Source organism: Dendropsophus ebraccatus, chromosome 8, assembly GCF_027789765.1.
Source record: "Dendropsophus ebraccatus isolate aDenEbr1 chromosome 8, aDenEbr1.pat, whole genome shotgun sequence".
Classification (NCBI taxonomy): Eukaryota; Metazoa; Chordata; class Amphibia; order Anura; family Hylidae; genus Dendropsophus; species Dendropsophus ebraccatus.
In genome coordinates, this window is record NC_091461.1 from 61,805,407 (window position 1) to 61,829,774 (window position 24,368).

A 24,368-nucleotide genomic window follows, 5' to 3' on the forward strand; every position below is an offset into this window, starting at 1 on the left:
TGTTATGCTTACCTCTCAGTGCTCCCCAGGTGTTCCGATGCGGCCTCTCCGGTGTCTGGCCTATTAGAGGGGGATGGTCGGGGAAAAGTTGGCAGTCACTATTTGGCAGTTTGTTTCTGAGCTGGAAGGGTCCATTGTGTAGTGGGAGATCTGTGCTGTTCTCTTCCTGGATGCAGTAACCTCTGTCCTCAATGTGTTGTTTTGTCTCCGGGATTACATTGTATGTTTTTCTTCAGTGTTTTATGGCTGCAGCAGGCTGTGTGTTTATGTGTGTGCTATGGCTGCAGCAGGCTGTGTGTGTATGTGTGTGCTAGGGCTGCAGCAGGCTTTGTGTGATTGAGAAGAGAGGTAGAAATTAAGGGGGTATTTTGGACAACAGTGAAAAGTCCACACGCAACACCGGCCACTATTCAATGAAAATTAAAATAACATTGTGTCCTGTGGATTCCCTTCTGGAATGTATATACACTGTATACACTCTGGCCAGGATTCCATGCGGCCGCATAGTAAACTGACATGTCAGTTTTGTGTAGCTGCTATTTATTGAATAGCAGTCACACAAAGCTGACAGTGCAGACAATGTAAAATGCATCTTCGGCCACACTTTACATTGTCTGCTATGGTGATTTGGAATGCAGGCACACCCGAATGCGCCCATATTCCAAATAAAAATATGCCACCATATCTTCACCAATAGCCAGGCGATTTTGGCAGGATTATTAGCAACATTGCATGGCTATTGGTTAAAAAAAAGTGTGGTTTTGGCCACATTTATGATCTCACATGTGGAATGTGGCCTAAGGCTATGTTTCTTTATAGAAGTTAATACATACCTTTCTGTGCATTTATTATTAATAAGGAAAATGTGCACAAAAGGTAACACAGAAATGAAGTGTGGACACACACTGATGTGTAGTTACTACAGTTGCTAGAACACCTAAAACAATGGTGTGTGTCAGCATGTTCTAAGGACTGACAAGCCTCACTAAGTTATAGACATTCATCACTTTATTCAAGTTCCCAGTGCTTGTGATAGCTAGAACATACTGTATGCTGGACATCTAGTAGAGGAAATACATTCTGTACTAGTTCATGTATTTGTAAGGTGGAGGCACTGTACCTCTAAGATGTGCAATGATATTTCATTGTTATACTTGTGTGTTGCATGGGTCTTGGGTATGCCGGCCTAGTGCCAGCTTTCTTCTTTATCTGCACTGTGTATGACTACTTAATTAAGCTTCATGGACCCCAGATTGACAGCTAGGTGGAGGTTACTGCACATTTTGCACCAGTCTCAGGGGTTATGGTCCAGCGATAGTTAGGTGTGAGCTATTCTGCATGAGGTGTGGAAGGTCGTATGGGTATAGCACTTGTAAGGTGACTGAGGAATGCTGTTGGACCAGGTGTCACTGGACAGAAGGCTTAGCTAAGACCTAGGAAAAGACTACTGTGTAAGACTATCCAGCGTGAGACTATGCTCATGGAGGGCACCCTACTGTATTAGAAGCCCCCACTGATGGCATGTGGCACCCATTTAAATTTTTTCCTGCTGTTTTGGCAATTCCCGCCATTTAGCAAGGGGTACAGCTTGCCCCTGTACTCCAGGGCCAATGAGGAGCCGGCTTCCCCCAGTGTGGCCCATCCCAGTTCATATACTTTCTTTGCTCTCCCTTTCATTGGTCAGCCAGTGTGAGCAGTTTGGTGTTTGGTTTTCTATGAGATATGTTGATTTTTAAGTCACAGCTTGACAGCAAAAACACTAGCTTATCAGGCCAGGAGAGGGGGGGGGGTAAGGTAGACTTGTGTGGCAGGAGTCTGTCCCGGCAAAACACTTGCTAAACCCAACCCCACACCACCATGTGCCCCCCAACCGCCACACAAGCTTTTGCCACCATGTGCTGGTTATTTGAGTTTTGCATTTAACTCAAGGGGACAGACTCTATTGTCATCTATGTCAATGAGTCTTGCTGTAAAAAATGTCACTAAATGTTGTTAAAGAACGCTCAGGCAAGATGGCAGCCTCCATAACAATGTACAACAAAAAGTAAAATAAAAAAAATATTTAGAGAATAGAAACAAATTAGAAGAAAAGACCATGTTTTAGTATTTGACTCTAATCAGTAAAAGAAAATATAGTTTAAACATTACCTTTAAGCCTTAAAGTGTACGTGCATGTAACTTTTAAAGCCTAAATCAACAGTTGATGGAAAAAAAAGCAAGTTTGCAAATTACATTTTTTTTTTTTTTTAGTTCTCATGGAAAACATGGCACTTCCTGTGTTCTGACTTTTTTTTTCTAAGCATCTAAACACAGGAAGTCCCGTGTTTCCCAGGTCATCTGCATGCTCACAGGTAAGACAGTCATATGATTGACAGATGCGGTGACAATGCGCGATGTTGGCTGATCGTGGTCTCCCAACCGGTTGAAAAATCATGTTAACAACATCGACGGTCTGCTGCGCATCACTTCCTCAAACCCAAACACCCCCCCCCTCACTCCTCCCACTTGCTGTTTGTGCATGTAATAGGAGGAGGAAGCAAGTGCTGATTACTCTGTTTTTTCCCTATAACTGTCACTCCCTGATAATCAGGTATGACCGCCTACTCACCTGCTCTGGGTACCCTACCCTGCCTTCACCCTGTGCTGTGACTGATCGTACTGGCAGTGGGTTGTTATCCTATTACATGTTTGTTACAGACCTTTTATTTATAACATGATGATTTGACAATGGTTTAATAAATTTTGCTGAATACTGGAAATACAGCTCTCCTGCAGTGATTCCTCGGCGGGATACACCATTTGTACTTCCAGACATTTTCTTTTATTTCATGCTAGTTTTTGCTGTCAATACTCCATGCTTTTTATAGGAAGCAGAGACATGATGCTACACAAGTCAGTTGGGGAGCAGGCTACTTATATCTATTCCACTTATCTCCTATCATGAGGAAACATTATCATGAAACTAACACATTTTTCTAATCTATTTCATACAGTACATGCACATCTCATTTTAAAGAAAAATACACAATATCCCATAATGTAATGTCTTCTGTTTAATGTGTGATATTTTGTCATTGTTTTGGACTCTTTGAAACATGCAATTTTATGCCATTGATCAAGTATATACATGGACATAGCATGTATTTTACTTCACCTAGTGACTTGAAATTGTATTTCGGTAAAAAAAAATAAAAAATCAAGAAAAAAGTGCAAGCCTACCCTGGTCCCCTGCAGCAGCAGTGATTGGCTGAGTGAGCTGGTCCTGCTCCAACACGTTTTCTAGTGAGAAGAGAGATGCGAGAGAGATGCGATGAGCATTGGTGACGGGAAGGAGTTGCTGCAGGGGCCAGAGGTCGATAAGTATTACTACTTTTTTTTTCTTGAGAAGAGATCCTTATGTAAGCGTGAGCCGATCTGCTAGAGCCTAGTATGCGGCTTGATGATCGCGCAGCCCTTGCTGTGTATAAAAGAAATAAAAAAGTTTTACTTTACCTCACCAGACTTCCCCATTATCCTCCTGCCTGTTTCCTACTTACCAGAGCCACCACTGGCACATGTGAAGCCATCTTTCAAGTGACAGGCCAATCACTGTCCGAGATGGGACAGTGTCGCAGCCAGGGATTGGCTGAGCATACTGTCACACACAGACAGCTTCAGATGTGCCAGTGGCGGCTGCGGTGAACAAGAAACAGGCAGGATGACACTAGGGAGTGTGGAGAGGTAAGTATATAGTTTTTATTATTTTCTACATACTTTCATCAGCGCACCTCCTGTTACACGGAGCAGTCCGCGGCAGCAGATGACTGGCTCCTTGGCTGATCGTTGTCATTAGTACACATACAGGAAGATTCTCTTTTTGGCCTGTAGCAACCAATCACAACTCAGGTTTCATATACTCTCGTAAAAGCCCGGATTGGCTGCTGTGAACAAATTACACCATTTTTCTGTTTTGCAAACATTGATAAATCTGGGCCAATGTATAGACTATATAGGACTCCTCAGCAACTAGTAGCTAAAACAATTGCATCCTAATCCACCTTAAAAGATGAAAGTGCCTGTCTCTCTTATATGGCACAAATATTGGGCTCAATCATTAAACCAGGTAGAACATTGAGGATATAGCTGTCTTATCTTTGTTGTGCAGTTGAATACAGTCTACCATTCCCTGTTATCAGCCATTTTATTTTTGAGGGGAAGGTGATTGCAATGAGGTTACAGACAGGAAATGTGTTAAAACTGGCACCACAATTACTTATGTCAGACTTCCGCACACACTTACAAGTGTTTGTAAATGTCAGCAGTTCTGTTTATACTGTATGGTGCTCTTTTATAATATAGTAATTGGCATTACTGCTCCTTTAATTCCATTAGAGCAGGGCTGTGTTTTGTATTGTATCCTTGGCACCATTTACCTGCTGATTGCTTTTGTCTCCTCTGTCTGGTCAGCATTGCTTTGTACACTGCTGTTTTGTAACCTAACAGCGCTGAGGTGTGAAGGTGTTTTGAAACACCACTTTAACCACATGATTGATTGTTGCAAGAGAGATCCTATTATACAAATAGAGGGGATTACTGGCCAGAGATAGTACACTGGTTACAAGCTACAGTGGGTTCCCAAAAACACAAGCCTCACAATTATTTGTGGTGTTTGGGATCTTAGGCTGTTCTTACTTATTTTCTATTCCCTTGAGAGTCGTCCCACACAGCTTAAAGTATGTCCCCTAAATATTGCCTATTTACATTCACTGCATACAATTTGGAAAGTTTTGTTTTCAAGAGGCATACAGTACATAATCTTAAAAGAGTATATTAAAATGTATGTGTCCATATGCAATCTTACGTAGATTTGGTAGTGGCTATGGACCATTGGACATAACTTCATTTTCTAGTTTCTGATTTTATTCTAGGCTAAGGTTTACATCATGTTTTTGAATCTTGATAAACTTTCTTTCTTTCTTTCTTTCTTTCTTTCATAATCTGCAACAATATCCACAATAGGTGGAAGAGGGTGCTTATTACTTTTGGGCTCACATTACTGCTATCCTCACACACAGTAAATAAAAGAAATACCAAAATACGTCCATAATTTTGAGTCAAAATTAAACAATGTGGGAACAGGTGAAAAAAATGGACGGTTGCAAACAATTGTGGCTGTTCTATACCTGTTTGCGCTGCCGGCCAATTTCCTATTAATAATGGAACGTTTTACTACCTTGAAATGACGGACATATTTTTACCACAAAATGACAGATCTCACCTTTTATTTTGCAATGTGTGGACTTAAAGCGCCTCTGTACCCACAATCTGATGAATTCGGTGGGGAGGAGGGATGGAGGGGGTGGTGCAATGTTAGGGCACAGATACGCCAGTAGGGCACGGAGCTGCAATTTTAAAATTAATTTTTTATGACAATAACTGCATCACCTGCCAAAAGGACCGCAGGACAGATCTTGGATTAAAAGCAGCTATCTGAAGGTACAAGTGGTTTGGAAGGTCAGATTGTGGGTACAGAGTCACTTTAAATTCTACTTTCTGTTAATAATTCACGGTACAAAATTAGCAGTGAATTATACCAGGTAAAAGCCTGTTATTGGTCAGTAGCTATGTTGCATCATTTATTAGACATGCCATTTCTTTAAGTCGAAACATGCTACGGTTGTAATACAAAGAATCCAAAATCCAAAGAATTGGGATAACACCAGCTTTTTAAAGAACCCACTTTTACTGTTCTAGAGAGCATTAAGGGAAAGAGGAATGTTTTGGCCCACTATATTGGAATGGTCTTGATTTACCCCAAACAGGAAGTTTTGTAGTTGACTTTCAATAGAATATTGTCTCCTTTCTCCCGAGACAACTCATTAGCCTTTGCTGTCTAAGTGGCCTAGTGGGATCTTGTCTCTGAGCTCAATCCCTATCCCTTGAGTAATGTCATTACCCCTGACCAGCCGCTACAACCTGTATCACTATCTTCCTGTCATATACACACATATATATATATGTTTGATAAATCTCCTCCATAGTCTTCTGTGTAAAGCAATGTTCTGCAGGAGCTCTTGAAGGAGAACTAGCACAATTGTTGTTTGAGGGCTTTGATGGACCAGCAAGTCAAAGCAATGTATTCTGGGAATTAGTACTACTGATCAACTGCACAGACAAATATATATATATTTTTTGAGGTTTCAGAGCTAGGTCAGACAGGTAAGCAATGTGCTTCTGCAGTGTTTTGTTTTTACCTGACACATTATATTTTAATCCAAAACTGCCAATTTTATCAGGATCAGCTTATATATATTTTTTTTTAATATTTTTATTTTATTTCCGTTTTCCATCAATTAGTAGCAAAAAAAAAAAACACATATCCACATCCAAGTATAAAGTATAAATTAGAAATCACAACTTATAAAACAACCTTATATCCCCTTACCCCCCACTCCCCACCCCGTCCGCTGAGAGAAAAATAAAGAAAAAAATAAACGAAATAGAGAAGAAAAAGGGAAGAAAAAACAAAAAAAAAAAACCTGACCCCTTCAACCGAAGTGTTTTTCATACAAAATGACACACCTTTCCCAGTCCCCCACTTTTGGCGCTTCTTTTGCTGCCCAGTTCCTTACCAACACCAACCTAGCATAGAAAATGAGTCTCACTATGATCTGTCTCTGATCTTTTCGCAATTTAATGCTACCCGTGTCCCCCAAGAGAGCGAACTGGACCGTTCTCGGGATTTTCACCACTACTTCACTCTCCACTCTGTAGAGTAGAGGACCAGAATTGAAAAATCTTTTCACAGACCCACATCCTATGTATATAATCTACTCCACTCATTCCACATCTCGGACACTGGTCGTGGGGTTTACAACCAATCTTGTAAAGAAAAACCGGGGTATAATACAGGCGATGGACAAGGTTAAACTGTACAAGTTGGTGGTTACCTGACCTGGAGACCCTTTTTATATTCTTAAATATTAAGGACCAATTCCAGTTCACCTCTTCCCCAACTTCTTTTTCCCATTTGTGACAACTTCTAAGCCTAAGAGCTGAGTCCATTACCTCATTACTCAAGTGTTTATACAGGAAGGAAATTTCCTTTTTCCCAATATTTTGACCAATTAATCTTCCCACTAGCCAATCTTGCCCTATGACTTGCCACGACCTCTGTTTTAAGTCTGCCATCAATGCTGATTTCAAACCCTCGTATTCTAGCCATAAGCCCTGGTCAATATTGAATTCCTCCCTTACCCTTACCCAGCTTTTGATTACCACCCCCTTACAATATCCCCAACTTACTGAATTCCCAGTCTATGCACCCTCTCTATCTTCTCTAACTTGCTAGTATTCTCTAAATAACGATTCCCCCAAAGCGGGGCGAAATCGCAGAGTCCTCCAATACCTCTTCAACTCTTTCCACACCTTTATAAGCAGTTTTACCATGGGCCATTGTCTCAACTCCCCGACTTCTAGGCTCCCTGCCTCTAATTTCTGGAATATATCCCAGCCCTGATTATCTCCTTTTACTCTTAATTGGCCAAAAAAAAGAGCTAGATCTATGTTTCACCAACCAGTATACTTGTGAGGCCAACCAGTACCTTTTTATGTCAGGGACCCCCAGACCACCCTTCTCCCTTGAGATGCATAACATCTCCAATTTTATTCTAACTCTACCCCTGCCCCAAATTAATGCATTAAATAAGGATCTGATAAGTCTAAAGAATCTTTCCTCAATCAGCTTATTAGCAGGAATTCTTCTGGTTTCAATGGATGCAAGTGATGTTAGATATTACTTTCTGATTTTAAGTGAAATGCTCTTTATTTTGTTGCAGAGATGAGTTAAGAACCTGGTATTTCTGCTTGGATTACCCTCAATAACAAATTACAGTACATGGCATAAAATCCTTAAACCCTTTGCTTCCACCGGATGGAGCTCATATCAGATTGCATTGTATGATAAGTCAATGCATTCTCTCAGAGTCCATTATGAAAATGAAAAAAATATATTATGAGTGCACTTTAGAGTATGAAGCTCTCCTGTGCCTACAGGCTTTTTAGAAGGATTTCTATGTTCTTAATGATATAAATAATGCTTTTCATTATGTAACCAATTTTACTTTTCAGCATTTTCTTGCTTCCAGATGCACGTGTCATTCAAATGCTGCCTTATGCCTCTTACTACACTGCAGGACACGTCTTTATAAATTTAAGGTCCTGACAAAAGCAGTTTACTATGCCTGGGAGAGAACAGTGATGGGTGCTCGTGTATTGTTTGCACTTATTAACATTTGTGGTACATTTACCCCTTTTCATGGTCAGATTGTAATTCCATATGACATGATGGTGCAGGCATTCAATTTAACCTCTATCATCTTGTTTAATGGATAGTTGGGATGTAAAGCATTTTTTAGAACATGTGTAACACATTAACCAGCATTCGAAAACATCTGCAGGATAAAATATATGGCTGCTTGAAGCTACATTTCATAAAAGGCAAGCTTGTGACCGGTGACATAAAAAGCAGAAAGGGTCCCTGTAGCAAATTTTAAAATGCCGCCCCCCCCCCCAACACACACACACACACACACACACACATACATTGTTGCACTAAGTTTTTGTTCATAAAGACATTTAGTATTGTATTTATAGGGGTACTTTGAAGAAAAAAAATAGTTTTTAAATCAAATGGTATCAGAGAGTTATACAGATTTTTAAAATCTCTTTCCCAAGATACCTGAAAACTTTCAGGTCTAGAAATGAGTAAATTGTCCAAAGCTGAGCATTTGATTAGTGGTGGCTGAAGAAGTTGGATGCAGCAATAAGGCTGCCTGAAAAACATTGATACAGCCTTAGATCATAGGCTGTGTCCGTGTTTTCCAGGACTCCGTAGGGCTGTGTCTAACTTCTGGGCATGTAATAATATTTATAAACTGGTCTTCCATGCACAGAAAGGCTCGTGAGGGCTCTATGCTTCTGTCAAGGTGGCCAGACACCTTTAACCCCTTAACGACATAGGGCTTGCATGTATGCCCTTGCGTCACTAGGGGCATTCAGAGGGGGGCCGCACGGCGACCCCGCTCTGAACTGCCACGATCACAGCTGCTATGTGCAGCCCAGGACCATGGCAATTAGTGGGCATAGTCTGATCGCTGTGCCTGCTAATTAGGCATTTAGATGCAGTTGTCAAAGTTGACAGCTGCATTTAAAAGGCTGTTTTCCCCCATCTGTGGTGGTCTAGTGGGGGGGCGCGCCCCACCTGCGACACGATCATGGAGGAGCGGTCCCTCTATCTGAGCTGGCCGGGGGTCTGTGCCGTAATGGCCCCGATCCCTTCTCGTTGCAGCAGCCAAGAGCAATAGATCACAGATCTCATTGATTTATGCAGCATTTCTATACTGCATAGATATCAATGAGAGATTAGAGTAGTGATACTAGAAGTCCTCCTAGGGAACGTCTAGTAAGTGTGTTAAAAAATTTTATTTATTTTTTTTCATAAAAAATCCCCTCCCCTAATAAAAGTTTTGAATCACCTCCCTTTCCCCATTTTATAAATACAAATAAATAAACAAACATATTTGGTATCGCAGTGTGTGTAATTGCCCGAACTATTAAATTATCACATTCCTGATCCCGCATGGTAAACGGCTTAAGCGCAAAAACCCCACCAAAGTGCAAAATTGCACATTTTTTGTCACATCCAATCCAGAAAAATTGTAATAAAAAGTGATCAAAAGCTGCATATATGCAAACAAGGTATATAGTACAGATCATGGCGCAAAAAATGACAGCTCACATAGCCCCATAGACTAAAGGATAAAAGCATTATAAGGATGGTAATAGAGCGATTTTAAGGAACATTTATTTTTTTTAAAAAAGTTTAATTTTTTTAAAAGCCATCAAATAAAGTAAAAGTTACTCAAGTTACATATCGTTAGAATTGTACTAACTTGAGGAACATGTATAACAAGTCAGTTTTACCCTAGGGTGAATGGTGTAACCCCTCCCCCCCACCCCACCCAAAAAAAACAAAAAAACTATTGCGTTTTATTTTCAATTTCACCACATATAATTTTTTTCTGGTTGTCCAGAGTATTTTATGCAAAAATTAAGCCTGTCATTGCAATTAGTGGTGCAAAAAATAAGGGCTCATGTGTGTCTCTAGGTGAAAAAAATTAAAGCACTATGGCCTTTTAAAGGGGTACTCTGTCCCAGCCATATTTTTGAGATATGCCTGGGGAGGGGGTGGTTATGTTTGCTGGAGGTCACTTACCTCCCCGGTTCCAGCGCTGTACCCCCGTCCCGTGGCTAGGATGGAGTACCCCTTTAAGCACAAAAGGGGAAAAAGGAAAGCGCCAAAATTGAAATTGGCTCTGTCCTTAAGGTGTTAATATTTCTCCCATCATCCCTGTACACATGGAAGTTCAGCATAGCTGAACATTTCTATGCACTCTATGGGGAGGGTAAGGGTAAGCCGCAGCCAGACAGTTTTATATTTTTCCAATTTTCCAATATTTTTCCTGCAATATCAGATACATTATCGGAATTTTCTTTCACCGACTTCCAGACCTAAAAATGTTTTTTTTTTTTTTTTGTATTTCAAGCAATTTGGAAACCGAATCCTCCACTTTTTAAAGCAAAAAATTTGAATGAATGTCTGCAAAGCTAATCAGCCCTCGATCTGGATGTGTACTTCAGACTGTGTTTGAGGGTTTTTTTTTTTAACTCTATATTTATACCTCACATTTGCTTAAAGGAGAACTCTGGCCAAATCTAAAAATCCCAGGTGGTCAGGAGGTGGGGGAAACACAATAAAGAAGCTATGCTTATCCATCCCCAGCACAGTGTCACCAGCTTTCTGTCAGCCTCCAGTCTTCAGTTTCTCCTGGCTTCCTAAAATCCCAATGGAAACTACCTGCTCAGCCAATTGGTGACTGCAGTGGTTTCTTGCTCTATGTGTCCATTATACATGACATAAACTCTCTCACTCCATTGGTTAGTAAAGGTTAATATTTAATAGTAATCCAACTTTTAGATTAAAGCTCCCCATACACCTTCAATAACTGATGGCTAAACGTTTGCCCCCCCCCCCCACACACACACACAGGAACATTTGGCTGCGGCTTTGCCACCGACATTGTCTGTCAGTGGTCAGTTGGGAGAACCCCACACAGCTGGTACCAACAAAAATGTAAGGTTCAACTAAAGTGCAAATTTCCTTAGGTTTCAGAAGGAACCTACTTTGTTAGTGCTAGTCTTAAGACCTGTTGGCTATCCTAAAGACAGTTTTCTGAATCCTCCTACAATGAATGTCAGGATTGGTTCCAGCCCTTACTGAGCTTGGAATACTGTGAGCTTTAGCAGTTCTGCTTTTAATTCTGCCATCCTTTTGTCAGTCGCTAATTATCAACTGGTGTCTAATGAATAAGTGCAGCTGTTCCCATATTATTCTAAAGAGAGCTCAGCCCAGAATTAATGGAATAATGCTCAATCAACTGAACAATTGTTTAGTTAACCAAAGCAACCTGTTTGTTTTTTATTGGACTGAATTGCTGCATTCTGTGCGCACATTCTGTATTAGTAAACAATTCATCTATTTTCATTAAAAAGAATACTTTTTACTAACATCTTGTCAAATTCAGTAAAAGCTAAATAAAATGGAGATTGTGTTGATGTCATTTCAGCTTTCTGCTTGTTGATGTGTCTGGACCACCCACATAATTGTATGCACTTTAGTCGGTATAAGGTCTCTGACAGGAAGGAAGACTGCATTGGAGGTGGCTGCCAGTTGATTATCTTATAAGATTGGATAAAAAACTTTTTTTAATTTAGTTAAAGCCCAATGGTTAAAGCTATGGTCAGATATCGATACATGTTAGGACAAGTTCTGTGCCTCCTAGTGTGTTGTTAGCTTTCCAGGGTCAATTCAACCCTGATAACTATACAGTATATAAGTACACAGAATATTCATGCAGTTGCCTTTGATTAAAGTGACTGTACCACCAGGCCCAGGCTGAAGCACTGGAGGCGGGCCGACCCACCCTTAGTGGGAAGACCCACCCTTAGTGGAAAGAAACTCCAGCACCTCTATGACGTGACTCCTTTAGAATCAATGGAACCCTATCATAGAGGGGCTAGGGTTTCCTCCCACTAAGGGTGGATCGGGCCGCCTCCAGTGCTTCAGCCTGGGCCTGGTGGTACAGTCACTTTAACACGTTATTTCCAACCTTTGTCTAAAAGAGGCATTTATGAGAGGTATTTTAAGTTAAATACACTTATCCCCCCCCATCCACAGTAGAAGCGTTAAGATTGTGGGAGGTTCTGACCACTAGGACTCCCAACGTGTTCTCCCACAAGACTATACTTCTGATATAATAGTCTATAAAAAATTCTCATTGTGAGTGACCACCAAGCTTAGAGCCCTATTATACAAAGCGATTATCCACCGTATTCGGCTGATACCAACCGCTACGGGCGATAATCACTTTGTGTAATAGAAGACAATGATAATGCATGTTGGCTAATCGTTGTCTTTCAACAGGCTGAAACACAATCAGCCTGTTAATGATCTGCTTCTGTCGCTCCATGTAATAGGAGTAACGGCAGCAGACCGCGGCTGTCCCCTATGGGTTGCCCGGATGATCTGACGATCACCCGGGCAGACCCCCAGCTCTTACCTGCTCCTCCTCCGCAAGCGAGCACTGACTTGACAGGTCGGCACTCACTTGCTCTCCCCATTGCCCTGTTTAATAGGGGCTTTAGAAGCCTTTGTCACATGGACATTTTACGGCATTTGTTTTGGTTTTGACTCTTAGGGTAACTTCACACACACTGTATCACAGCGGATTTTCTGCTGCGTATCCGCAGCAGATATGCAGCTGATTTGTTCTATTGTTCTAAATAACTGAACACCGCATCAAATCTGCTGCAGATCCGGTGTGTGTGTGAAGGCACCCTTAGAGTAAAAGCTCAGATTTTCATTTGCCTGTGGCTAAAATGTATTTTTCTGTGTTGATATCTTCTAAAAAAAAAAATCTAATATATTTGTGAGTGCATTGTTAGGTCATAGGATTACAATGGGGCACTCTCAGATAGAGGTCAGTGTACATCTTGAACAACTGGGTTCAGTTTGGACTTGAATCTCACCTTCGGGTTGTCAAGATGAGTCTTTCTTATGATGAAGAATCCACATTTAGTTATGATGTACAGTTCACTTTTTAAAGTGGCATTGATCTTCTAAATTAGAAAATAAAAGTCCATGCTTGACATTAGCTGCTTTTAATGCATCACTTAGTCTCCTGGGATTCGGAGCTCATTAATGCTTCCTTCAGATAACATAAACGCTGCCTATTATGGTGCGGCCTCTGATGAGAACTAGGTTTTTGTCCGTGGAGAGTTGCTGTGATCCAGGCTTTGGCATTACAAAGTTCTGATCTTCTATGTGAACTATTGAGGCTCTAGCCTACAAAGAACAGATAAAAATGTCTCATTTTATGAAGTGTAAGATGAGGAAAGGACATGACTTGTGTTTTGGCGGCATCCACTGCCTACTAGGTTGATAATATGCTATGAAATTATTAACCTGTGTGTTTACAAATATGGGGATCTTTTAGTGTGTGCACTATAAACAGGGTACAGGTCATAAAGGAAAGAGATTTCTCTTCTTTTCAAATCCATTCCTAGCTTTGGCTTCAAAAATCTTTCAGATAGATCTCTTTGTAAACACACCATAAGTCTCCCATTTAAATCTTTAAATAACACTGATTTTCGGGGCGTTTGGGGCTATTTTTATTATTATCTAGATCTCCATAGTGGGCATCAAAACTCAAAAATATCAGAACCCTGATAAACACTGCATGAACTCCATTATATGTCAATGTGATCTGTCATGATACATTTGACGCTGTATCTATTGTAGCTACCCCAGATCTGACTTTTTATTCTGTTTTTAATGGAAAATTACAATTTGTCTTTTATAACTGAGAGCTTTGCCTGGGGGACACCACTTTCTTTATGGGCACAGCAGTAAAACCAGTTACGTAATTTGTCAGCATTCATTTGTGAAGTAGTTTCTATGATGGCTAAAGGAAATCCCGAAGATAACTTATTTATGGAAAGGGGACTTCCTCGCATGATACAGACTGGCAGTACAGGACAATGTAACACAATTAGCCTCATTACCAGTCTACAAGTGTGCTGCACATTGATAGCAAAGGCAGGAAATACCTGACAAATGACATCCTCATATGGACACAACAAAAATACAATCATTAGGAACAAACTGTGATGTTGATGAATGCCACTTCTTGACTACGAACAATCACAAACGAGAGCTACCTGAAATGGTTCACCATAATATACAAAGCGATAGACATAAGTTACAATGGTTACTACAAACCTTTACTCCATCTGATCCCAGCATATGAACGAACTATGTTGAATTACACTGAACAGTTAGTGAAGTATTAGATTTTCCCCTTCTCCTTGGCATATGCCTGCTGTACCACCCGCTCACCTGATAGCGGGCAGGAGGGGGCAGCAAAGTGTAGAGGAGGCATGGCCTCCTCCCGCCCCTAATTTTATCATGATTTATGCCTCGCAAGAATATACTATTATACAAATATACACGTGCTGGAAGCAGGTGTAGATTTGCTGTGCAGAGCCCGCGCAAAGCTGGCTTTTTTAGATTTACCCCCTCCCCCAAAAAAATGTTGAATAAAATATGCAATACTCTTCCCATTATTTATACTAGAAACAAATGTCATAATTCACATTGTTTATTTTTAAAGTGTAAATTTCAAATGGGCATAGCTAGGTGTAAAGTCATGTAATTGCGTGCATGCCCTAAACAAAAGTGAACACCAAAAATAATTGAATACATAGCAAAAATTTGAAGATGTGCCTTGTGTTTCTGTTTTTTTTTTTTTAAAACCAAAAAATGTGCCAAGAGAACATAGCATTAGACTTTTCAACTCCCAAAAGTAGACCTTTTAAATGTCGGTACCATAAACCTTCTTTTTAGTCAGGCCTTGTTGATGTCTTCTAAGGACCTAAAATTTTGCTTTACAGCAAGATCTATGGATTTTGACAAAATATACTGGGGCATGCTCTGTGACCTCTCCAGTGGTTATTTCTCAGAGAGGGAAGGCTGAGCTGTGAGGTTTAGCTATTATGAGCTGTTATTTATATACTGGTGTAATTCTGTCTGTCATATAAGCGAGGACGCTGCTGGAAAGTTATTAAATAGTAGGTTGCAATAATCTGTGAATAAGCTGTATCCATGTTTTCCCAGCTTTCCTAGGGCTGCATCCAACTTCTTTAGCCACTGGTATTCCAGTGCCAAACGATAGCACACTAGCATGCTGTAGTTGCGCTCATCTCTAATGACCATTTTCAGCTGACAGTTATTCTGCCTGACTTCACTGCTAAGATGCATGGTCAGCTAAACTTGCATGTTATTTAAATACAGAAGAATCAGCTGATGTCAAATACCTTTAAGAGCTGTTTATCTCCGTCAAGAACAAGGGATAGGTAATGTCCATCATGCCTCATTCTGCTTTTTCCTACCTTTCTCATCTGCACATTTTGCCTATTATATCTCCTTTTATTCTTTTTTTTTCTTCAAAGATTGATACCTGTTTCTAAGACCTTGTAGTGATGTAAAGTCCTATTTAATAGAGAGAGGGCAACTTCTATATTGTATTTAATTTCCTGCTATACTAAAGTGACCGAAAGGACACCAATCTTCACTTTTCTTATCCAAACACTCATTGGTAGAGCCGGATGTTTTATCACTGAACAGGAAACCCTCAGTGCCTGAGTTTACCATCTCATATCCTAAACCACATGAATTGCAGCAATACCTTCAACCTTCTAATCTGTGCATGTGTCAGATTCTGAAATAAGATGCTTAAACCATGATCATTCGCCAGACAGAAGTAAATCAACTCCACCTCTCCTGCCCACACACATATCGTATGTTCCAGACCACAATTTATTAGATATCTTGCAAATGTTCATTGTCTGCAGCCTTCTTGTAGAACATCTGTAAGTTAACTCTAGTTCTGTGTGATGCTGAGATTTTTATGCTTTTCTAGGAAATTACTGACTATGTGTTGTGTAGCATGTCGGTAGTGATAATTAAAGGGAACCTGCCCCAAAGACAATGTTATCTTATCTATCACCATCATGTTGTAGAAAGAGCAGACTGATATACAGAATCTTTTCCCACAAAGATATAAACCTTGAAATTTCTTTATTTAAATTCCTTTTTTAGCATGGAAACATTAAACGTTATACTAAAAATAATTTATACCAAATCTTTTCATATATATATATATATATATATATATATATATATATATATATATATATTACACTCAGTTTTTCCTGCTCTATAACATGATGTTTATAGCTTGGATAGCTTTTTTTATGGTGACAAGTTGCCCTTGACAAAATAGTTTGTTTATTCCCACTGAAGGTCCATTTACACAGAAAGATTATCTGACAGATTATCTTCCAAAGATTTGAAGCCAAAGCCAGGAATGGATTTGAAAAGAGGAGAAATCTCAGGCTTTTCTTTATGACCTTTTCCCTGTTTATAGTCTGTTTCTGGCTTTGGCTTCAAATCTTTGGCAGGTAATCTGTCAGATAATCTTTCTGTGTAAATGGACCCTAACTTTGGTTGATGATGATTATGATTATTATGATTATTATTATTATTTTCCTTTTAAGGCGTTTGTGGAGTATGGGTACAACTGCCAGTGCAGCTCAACAGCCGGCCCCCACAGTGCCCCCTAGTGAAAGCCTCCAAGGAAATGGCAGTGCAAGTTCAAGTACAGAAGACCGAAACTCTCTGAGCATCCACTCTTTTCAGACGGTGAACATTCACAACAAGGCCAAATCTATCATCACCAACAAGGTGGCTCCAGTTGTAATTACGTGAGTACAATATAATGCCGTTCTTTTAATGAAAAGCTTCACTGGGTAACTAGCAAAATTAACTTAACAGAGGACATACAAATATTTAATGCTTGTTAAAAAAAATCTCCAAAGAGAAGCTACTACTTTAACATGCTAGTTTTTTTTGTTACAGTGTGCCCTTAAAAATACTAGTGTCTACTATAGAATAATAATAATAATGCTTTTATTTGTATAGCGCACACAGATTCCGCAGCACTTCACGGATTTCAGTGTAATTGAATAGCGTCACTATGAATAGTGTCACAATCAGTTACAAACAGGGTGAGAACATAATGATTATTTAGAAAACAGTTTTGCATAAAAGTGACAATGTATAGAAGAGGGATCTGATAAAACAAACTTAGTGTCACTATAACTTTGAAAATGTAAATAAAAAAGTTTAAAGCGACTCTGTACCCACAATCTGACCCCTCCAAACCACTTGTACGTTTGGATAGCTGCTTTTAATCCAAGATCTTGTTCTGGGGTCCGTTCAGCAGGGGATGCAGTTATTGTCATAAAAATAACTTTTAATCTGGCAGCGCTGTGTCTAACGGCAGGGGGCTTAAATTTGTATATGCATTAGGCTGGCACACCCTCTCTGTCCTTCCTCCCCTCCCCACCCTCCTCAGCATTAGGAATGCTCCAGGTAGATTGCTCCCTATTCCCCACCTGTTTGTATAATGAACATGGGCTGGATCGTTAATACACCTGTGCAAACCTCAAACAGCAGTAAATGATGAGGAGGGTGGAAAGGAAGGACAGGGAGGTTGTGCCAGCCTAATGTATATACAAATGTATGCCCCGGCCGTTAGATACAGCGCTGCTGGATTAAAAGTTATTTTTATGACAATAACTGCATCACCTGCCAAACGGACCCCAGGACAGATCTTGGATTAAAAGCAGCTATCCGAAGGTACAAGTGGTTTGGGGGGGTCAGATTGTGGGTACAGAGTCGCTTTAATAAAGCAAGTTTGTAATATACATTATTTTTTTTTATCGTGCTGTAAAACAAAGCTGAACTTACTTGTATCCAGGTCCAGTCTCCTGAAGACAGATTTTTAGTCTTTTTGGAATTCCGACCAGTACAGAGTCACAGCTCAATATGTCCAGCGTTTTCCAAGATAACTAAAATATTAATAATAATAATAATAATAATAATAATAATTATTATTATTATTATTATTACCAACATCTACTGTTGATTTAAGTTTCAAAAGTTGCCATGACAGATACAGTTTAAAGGATGAGCTTTTTTCTCCTAGGTACAATTGTAGAGAAGAGTTCCAGATTCATGATGATTTACTTAAAGCCAATTATTCTGTTGGGAGGATCTCTGAGACCATGCCTGAACACTATCTTGTACAGGTGAGATGTAACATCCTGCCTTTTAAAAAAAACAAAGCTCATATAGATTCAAAGAGTTAAGTTGACCATATGCATAAGATAGCATTAAGCTTAATTGTCTATTGGCTAACAGTTTTCTCTCCTAAGATCCCCAAACACATGCATGCTTGGCCAAGAGTTCATGTGTTTTTAATGAAGGGAGAACAAAAAGACTGATCTGTGGAAAACCAATATGTCTTATCCTTCCTTTCCCCAATATCTGCAATATTTGTGACTATAGTCAACATCCATCAGTGACAATTTAAATGCTTGCATTGTTTTTAACCGGATATTATTAGCAGATTTCTATTTTCCTTGGAATTTTGGTAGCCCTCAATCCCCACGCACTAGGAGGGCAACTATTATTTCTGTATCAATTTCAAAGGAAATTGGACTTTGGTTTACTTCTTAAAGCGTACCTGTCATGTTTCAGGCTCCAAACCTTATGTGAGTAGACACTGCTGTCAATGAAAGTTTGGGTAACTGTGAAAACATCCTAATTAGAGATGAGTGAACCTCGAGCATGCTCTAGTTCATCCGAACCCGATCGTTCGGCATTTGATTAGCGGTGGCTGCTGAAGTTGGATAAAGCCCTAAGGCTATGTGGAAGACATGGATATAGTCATTGGCTGTATCCATGTTTTCCAGACAACCTTAGGGCTTTATCCAACTTCAGCAGCCACCGCTAATCAAATGCTGAACCCTCTGGTTTGGATGAACTCATGCTTGAGCTTCGCTTATCTCTAATCCTAATAATCTGTGCATTCATCGTTCCATGCTTGAACCCTATTCTTCTTAAATGGGTTATCCAACGCTACAAAACCTTGGCCTCTTTCTTCCAGAGACAGCCCCACTCTTGTCTCCAGCTTGGGCGGGTTTTTGCTGCTCAGTTCCATTGAAGTGAATGGAGCTTAATTGCAAACCGCACCTGAACTGGAGACAGAGTCGTGTTGTCTTTGAAAGAAAGTGGCCATGTTTTTGTAGCACTGGATAACCCCTTTAATAGGGCTTTAGCATGTAATTCACAGATTATTAGGACATTTCCAAAGCAACCCAAACTTCTGTCGGCAGCTGCGTCTACACACGGAACGTTGAGAGCCTGAACCAAGGACAGGTACAGTTTAATGTATGTATGGGATGTATTTTTTTAAGACTCTGTGTTGATACACAAAGCCCTATACTATAGTATAGAGTTCTTGTTTTGTAAGACAAGCATCATGTCCCATCTACAAGAGCAGGCAAGATGTGATTAAAGGTGTAAGAACTTGCAAACAAACTTCTTGGTATTCCCATCTCATATGACTAAAATCTGCAAAACAAGTAGTAGTTAATGTTTGTTAATATAGTCTTCTATTTAATAATATGCCCATTGTTCTTTCTTTTAGGGTAAATATTTTATGGTACGGGATGTGTACAGCAAGTTAGATGTTCTAAACACTACAAGTAGTTTTGGCGCACCTAATTTCCGACAAGCAAAAGGAGGATATGAGGTGTATGGAATGGGCCAACCCAGCCTGAATGGCTTCAAACAAGTACTGCAGAAGCTCCAGAATGATGGTCATAAGGTACCAAATAGAAGTAGACTTGTGTGTCCGTAAAGGATGGACACACACTGATAGCTGAGAATTTGGCTTCTGACTGCTGTCACCCTCCTTTTATCATTTCATGTTTTGCTATATATAAATAACTTCTTGTCTCTGAAGATGGATTTGCTAAAGTGTTGCTAGCCAATTCTATGTAGATAGGAGTGGTCATACTGTAACAAGTGGTCTTAGACACATAATTTAGTAGATAATAATAGTGATTAGCCAGTTATTAAACCCAATTTCTTAACCCAATATGAGTTGATTCCTCTGAGACGTTTGAAAAACTCTGAAAATATTTCTTTTCTTAATGATTCTGGAAGAAAATCTTTAAAGGGGTTGTGCACTTTATAGTAGAACTGTTCAGTGTAAAGTATTAGTAAATGCACTTACTGACAGCAGCTCCCTGTGTGTCTCACTTGTCCCTTGTGACAACCCAATTAAAAAATTTGGTTCTTGGGCATTGTGCTCTGATTTACTAAACCTGTCTAATTTGTATGCAGTGTAAACTTACACTAGACAGTCTAAAGGCCCTATTACACCAAGCGATTATTGACCATACTTGGCCGATAATCGCTTGGACAAATAGCTTCTGTTAAAAAGCAACAATCAGCTGACATGCACGATGTCGGCTGATTCTTGTCTTCAACCCCTTCAAGACAGAGCCCTTTGATGTACAAAAGTCCAGGTCAAATTAATGCAATGTTCCTCCCCGCCTTCTAAGAGCCATAGCGCTTTTATTTTTCCACCTACAGGGCTGGTTGCAGTGCCATGATCTTTTGTTTATATTAATATATTGGTGTAACAGAAAACTTTTGATTGCCTTTTATGATTTTCTTTTGTGATATATAATTTAATAAAATCAGCAATCCTGGTGCGTTTTTTTTTTTTTTTTTCCGTTTACGTTGTTCACCGTACGGGAACAATAATGTTATATTTTAATAGATTGGACAATTCCGCACGCTATGATATGTAATTAGTTTATTTATTTATATTTTTATATTTATAATGGGCAAGGGTTCTTTTTAATATATTTATAACACTTTTTTATTACATTTTTTTTTAACATGCAATCATTAGATTGCATATACTGGTCTATGCTATGTCATAGCATAGATCAATGTTATCGGCGATCTATGTATAGAGCCTGCCTGAGAGCAGACTCTATACATGGATCGCCGAACCGACAGGACTGAGGTAAGGAGCTTACCCCCACCTGTCACTACATGCGATAGGGACCCGATCACTCAGTGACAGATGCTTGATCTGTCACTGAGCACCTTAGAGCAGCTGTAGATCGTGTTGTTTAAGGGGTTAATGAGTCGGCTGCGGGATCGCAGCTGACTCTCATTACCTCCGGCCCCGGACTCAGTGATGTGAGTGGCAGCGCTTTCCCTGGAGCGCTCCCGCTCACATGAAGAACCCTGTCAGTCAGGAACGTATATATACATTCCTACTGCACGGGGTGTGTGCAGTAGGAACGTATATATACATGTTACTGACGCGAAGGGGTTAAACATGTTGAAATATTTTTTTTCTTAATGATAACAAAGATCTGCTGGCTGTCACTTAGTATCATAGGAACAGCGGCAAATATTTATACAGTGGTGCCTTGGATTACCAGCATAATTTGTCCGGGGCCGTGCTTGCAATCCAAATCCACTCTTAAACCAAACCAAATTTTCCCATAATAAATCATAGAAATGCAGACAATTGGTTGCACACCCCAAAAATAATGATTTATTATTCTGAATAACATGTAGAACAGATGAAACAAACATTCAGAAACAGCAGAATATGTGATATTATAAGTTACTGTACAGGAATGGGGAGGATAGGAAACACAAGGGCTGACAGAGACTGCAGGAAGCATGAAGGATTGAGCAGGGCAGATGTGGGCACATACATGCAGCGCTCTCTGTCCAGGGAGAGAGGGGTTACAGCTATGAAGAGATTACCTCCACAGTCCTGTCCCCCCATTCAAGCCCCAGCCTGAAGTGGATCTGCTATGATTTGGAAGGTGAGGGAGACTTCCTGGGTCAGAGTACAGGGCAAAAGTGTATACTTATATCCATGCTGCTTGGCATCCAGCATCCAGGTCTTCTAGCCGCTGGCTGTATCTTCAGGGCCCCCCTCCTCTGGCTGTCAATCATTCTGGAGAAGATGGGGCCTGAAGATACAGCGATACAGGATGGGAGACCTAGATCTCGGATCACAAGGAATGTGGATGTAAGTATAAACTACTGCTTGTGATCTTTAAACTGACAGCACAGATTTATACCTATATATGTGCTGTCAGTTTTCTTTTATTATTCTTGGCCACACATAACCCTGTTTACACAGGAAGATGTGTGACTGACAACAATAAATTTTAAAGCCCGCTCTAAGACCCAGTCAGCGAAGGATGGGTGTTCCCTGTCCTTGGCTGATCGGTACCACTTTTACACAGGCCGATTATTGGCCCTTTTAATCAGTTTTTTTCCCTAAAAAATATAAAGCTCAAGAGATTGTATTGCAATCTAAAATGAAATGTAGTGTCAAGGTAATAGATGTGTATAAGTCTTCCAGTGACTCACATCCTTCTTGATACATAGAAATATATACAGTGGTGCCTTGAATTACGAGCATAGTTTGTTCCGGGACCATGCTTGTAATCCAAATCACTCTTAAACCAAAGCAAATATTCCCATAGAGAATCGTTGAAATGAAGACAAATGGTTCCACATCCCAAAAATGATTTTTTTATTCTGAATACCATGTAAAACAAGAGAAACAAACATTTAGAAATAGCAGAATATGTGATATTATAGGTTACTGTACAGTATAGTAATCAGCATGTGGAGTATAATGTATAGTAACGGCATAACCCTGATAACACAGCAGCAGTTTGTAGATACAGAATGGAACTGCAGATCCCTATCATGCAGTAGTGTAGTACAACAGGCTAGAATAGAGAAGCAGGGCTGCTGTCAGAGGTCTGTGTGGTCACATGACAGCAGTGGGGAAGGGGTGTGTGTTTAGCATGGACCAATCAGGAAGTGAGAATCACAGAGCTGTGCAGGAGGACAAAGACTTTTCTGTACAGTAGTGTGTATATCTGAGTGTAAGTGCAGGCACATTATAGCAGCAGTGTGCAGGGAGCATGAAGGAATGAGCAGGGTAGATGTGGGCACTTAAATGCAGCACTCTGTCTGGGGAGAGAGGGGTTACAGCTATGAAGAGATTACCTCCACAGTCCTGTCCCCTGATGTAAGCCCTAGCCGGAAGTGGTTCTGCTATGATTTGGAAGGTGAGGGAGATTTCCTGGGTCAGAGTACAGTGCTGTAGACCCCACTATGAAGACCATGTCCCTCCCCAACTTTCCCTCCTACCCAGTACAGGGAGCTCTTAAACCAAGGCAATGCTCTTAAACCAAGTTACAATTTTGAAAAACTGTGAGCTCTTCTTGCAAAACGCTTTCAATGCAAGTTACTCTTAAACCAAGGTATCACTGTATTATAATTGGGTTTAATAGGGCTGGATGTAAAATTGGATTTTAAAATCATTATATCCTTCCTGTGTCCTGCTGCAGGAATGCATGTTTGTCTGTGTCCGTGAAGAACCAGTGGTGTTCCTGAGACTGGAAAGTGACTATGTGCCTTACACTCCAAGAAGGAAGGAGAATTTGCATGAAAATTTGCACAATCTGGAAAAAGGCGTTCGAGTAGAGAATTTGGAACTTGCTATTCGGAAAGAGGTTTGTCAGTTTTATAAAACGCAAATTATGTCCACAATATAGTATGTTGTCTTAAATGCACAGAACTGTCAGAACAACAAAATGTATAATTTATTAGGATGAAAAAATATTTTTTGACATATTTTGTCCTTTTTGTTTTTGTTCAGCTTTATGACTTTGCCCAGCTGAGTGGGAACAGTTATTTTGTATATAATGACATTGAACATTTTAAGGATGAGCCTCACTCCGTCAACGTTGAGTGTGAAGAAGACATACATGTAACAGAGGAAGTGTATAACAGGCCTGTTTTCTTACTGCCCTCCTACAGGTAAATACCCGTAAAGTTTGTGCGAGCAAATACATCTACGTATTAATATAGAAGATGTGGAAATACATCCAACCTGACAGAGGGTGTGTGGGAGGAGCCATAGCCTAAACATGACAATCAAGGTGGTCCCCCAGATGCTCAATTGGGTTAACGTCTGGGAATTAGGGGGGCAGGGTAGGACTTGGAAATCTTGGTCATGCTTTTCCAACCAATGTCAGACATTTCTAGCCATGTGATATGTCACAATGTCTTGCTGCAAGATCCCATCCGCCCTGGGAGGACAATCAGCATGTATGGGTGTATGTAATCTGTAAGGATGGAGTCATACCCAAATAGGCTAGGTGTGCCTTTCACATGGATGAGTGGGACTAGTGATTGCTACAAAAACAAAGTTGCCACCACCAGTTTTTTT

The 24,368-nt window shown here is 40.1% G+C and overlaps 1 protein-coding gene across 5 annotated transcripts in view; it reads left to right on the top strand.

The window, feature by feature from the left end:
• The window catches only part of PALD1 (phosphatase domain containing paladin 1), a 189,198-nt gene that overhangs the window by 71,497 nt on the left and 93,333 nt on the right, over positions 1-24,368 (top strand). For all 5 annotated transcript variants that reach the window (XM_069980555.1, XM_069980556.1, XM_069980554.1 and 2 more), the window contains 5 exons: positions 16,717-16,923; positions 18,210-18,312; positions 19,716-19,895; positions 23,485-23,649; positions 23,796-23,956. In XM_069980555.1, coding sequence (XP_069836656.1) covers positions 16,717-16,923; positions 18,210-18,312; positions 19,716-19,895; positions 23,485-23,649; positions 23,796-23,956 — 816 coding nt within the window. The remainder of the gene's footprint in view (positions 1-16,716; positions 16,924-18,209; positions 18,313-19,715; positions 19,896-23,484; positions 23,650-23,795; positions 23,957-24,368) is intronic.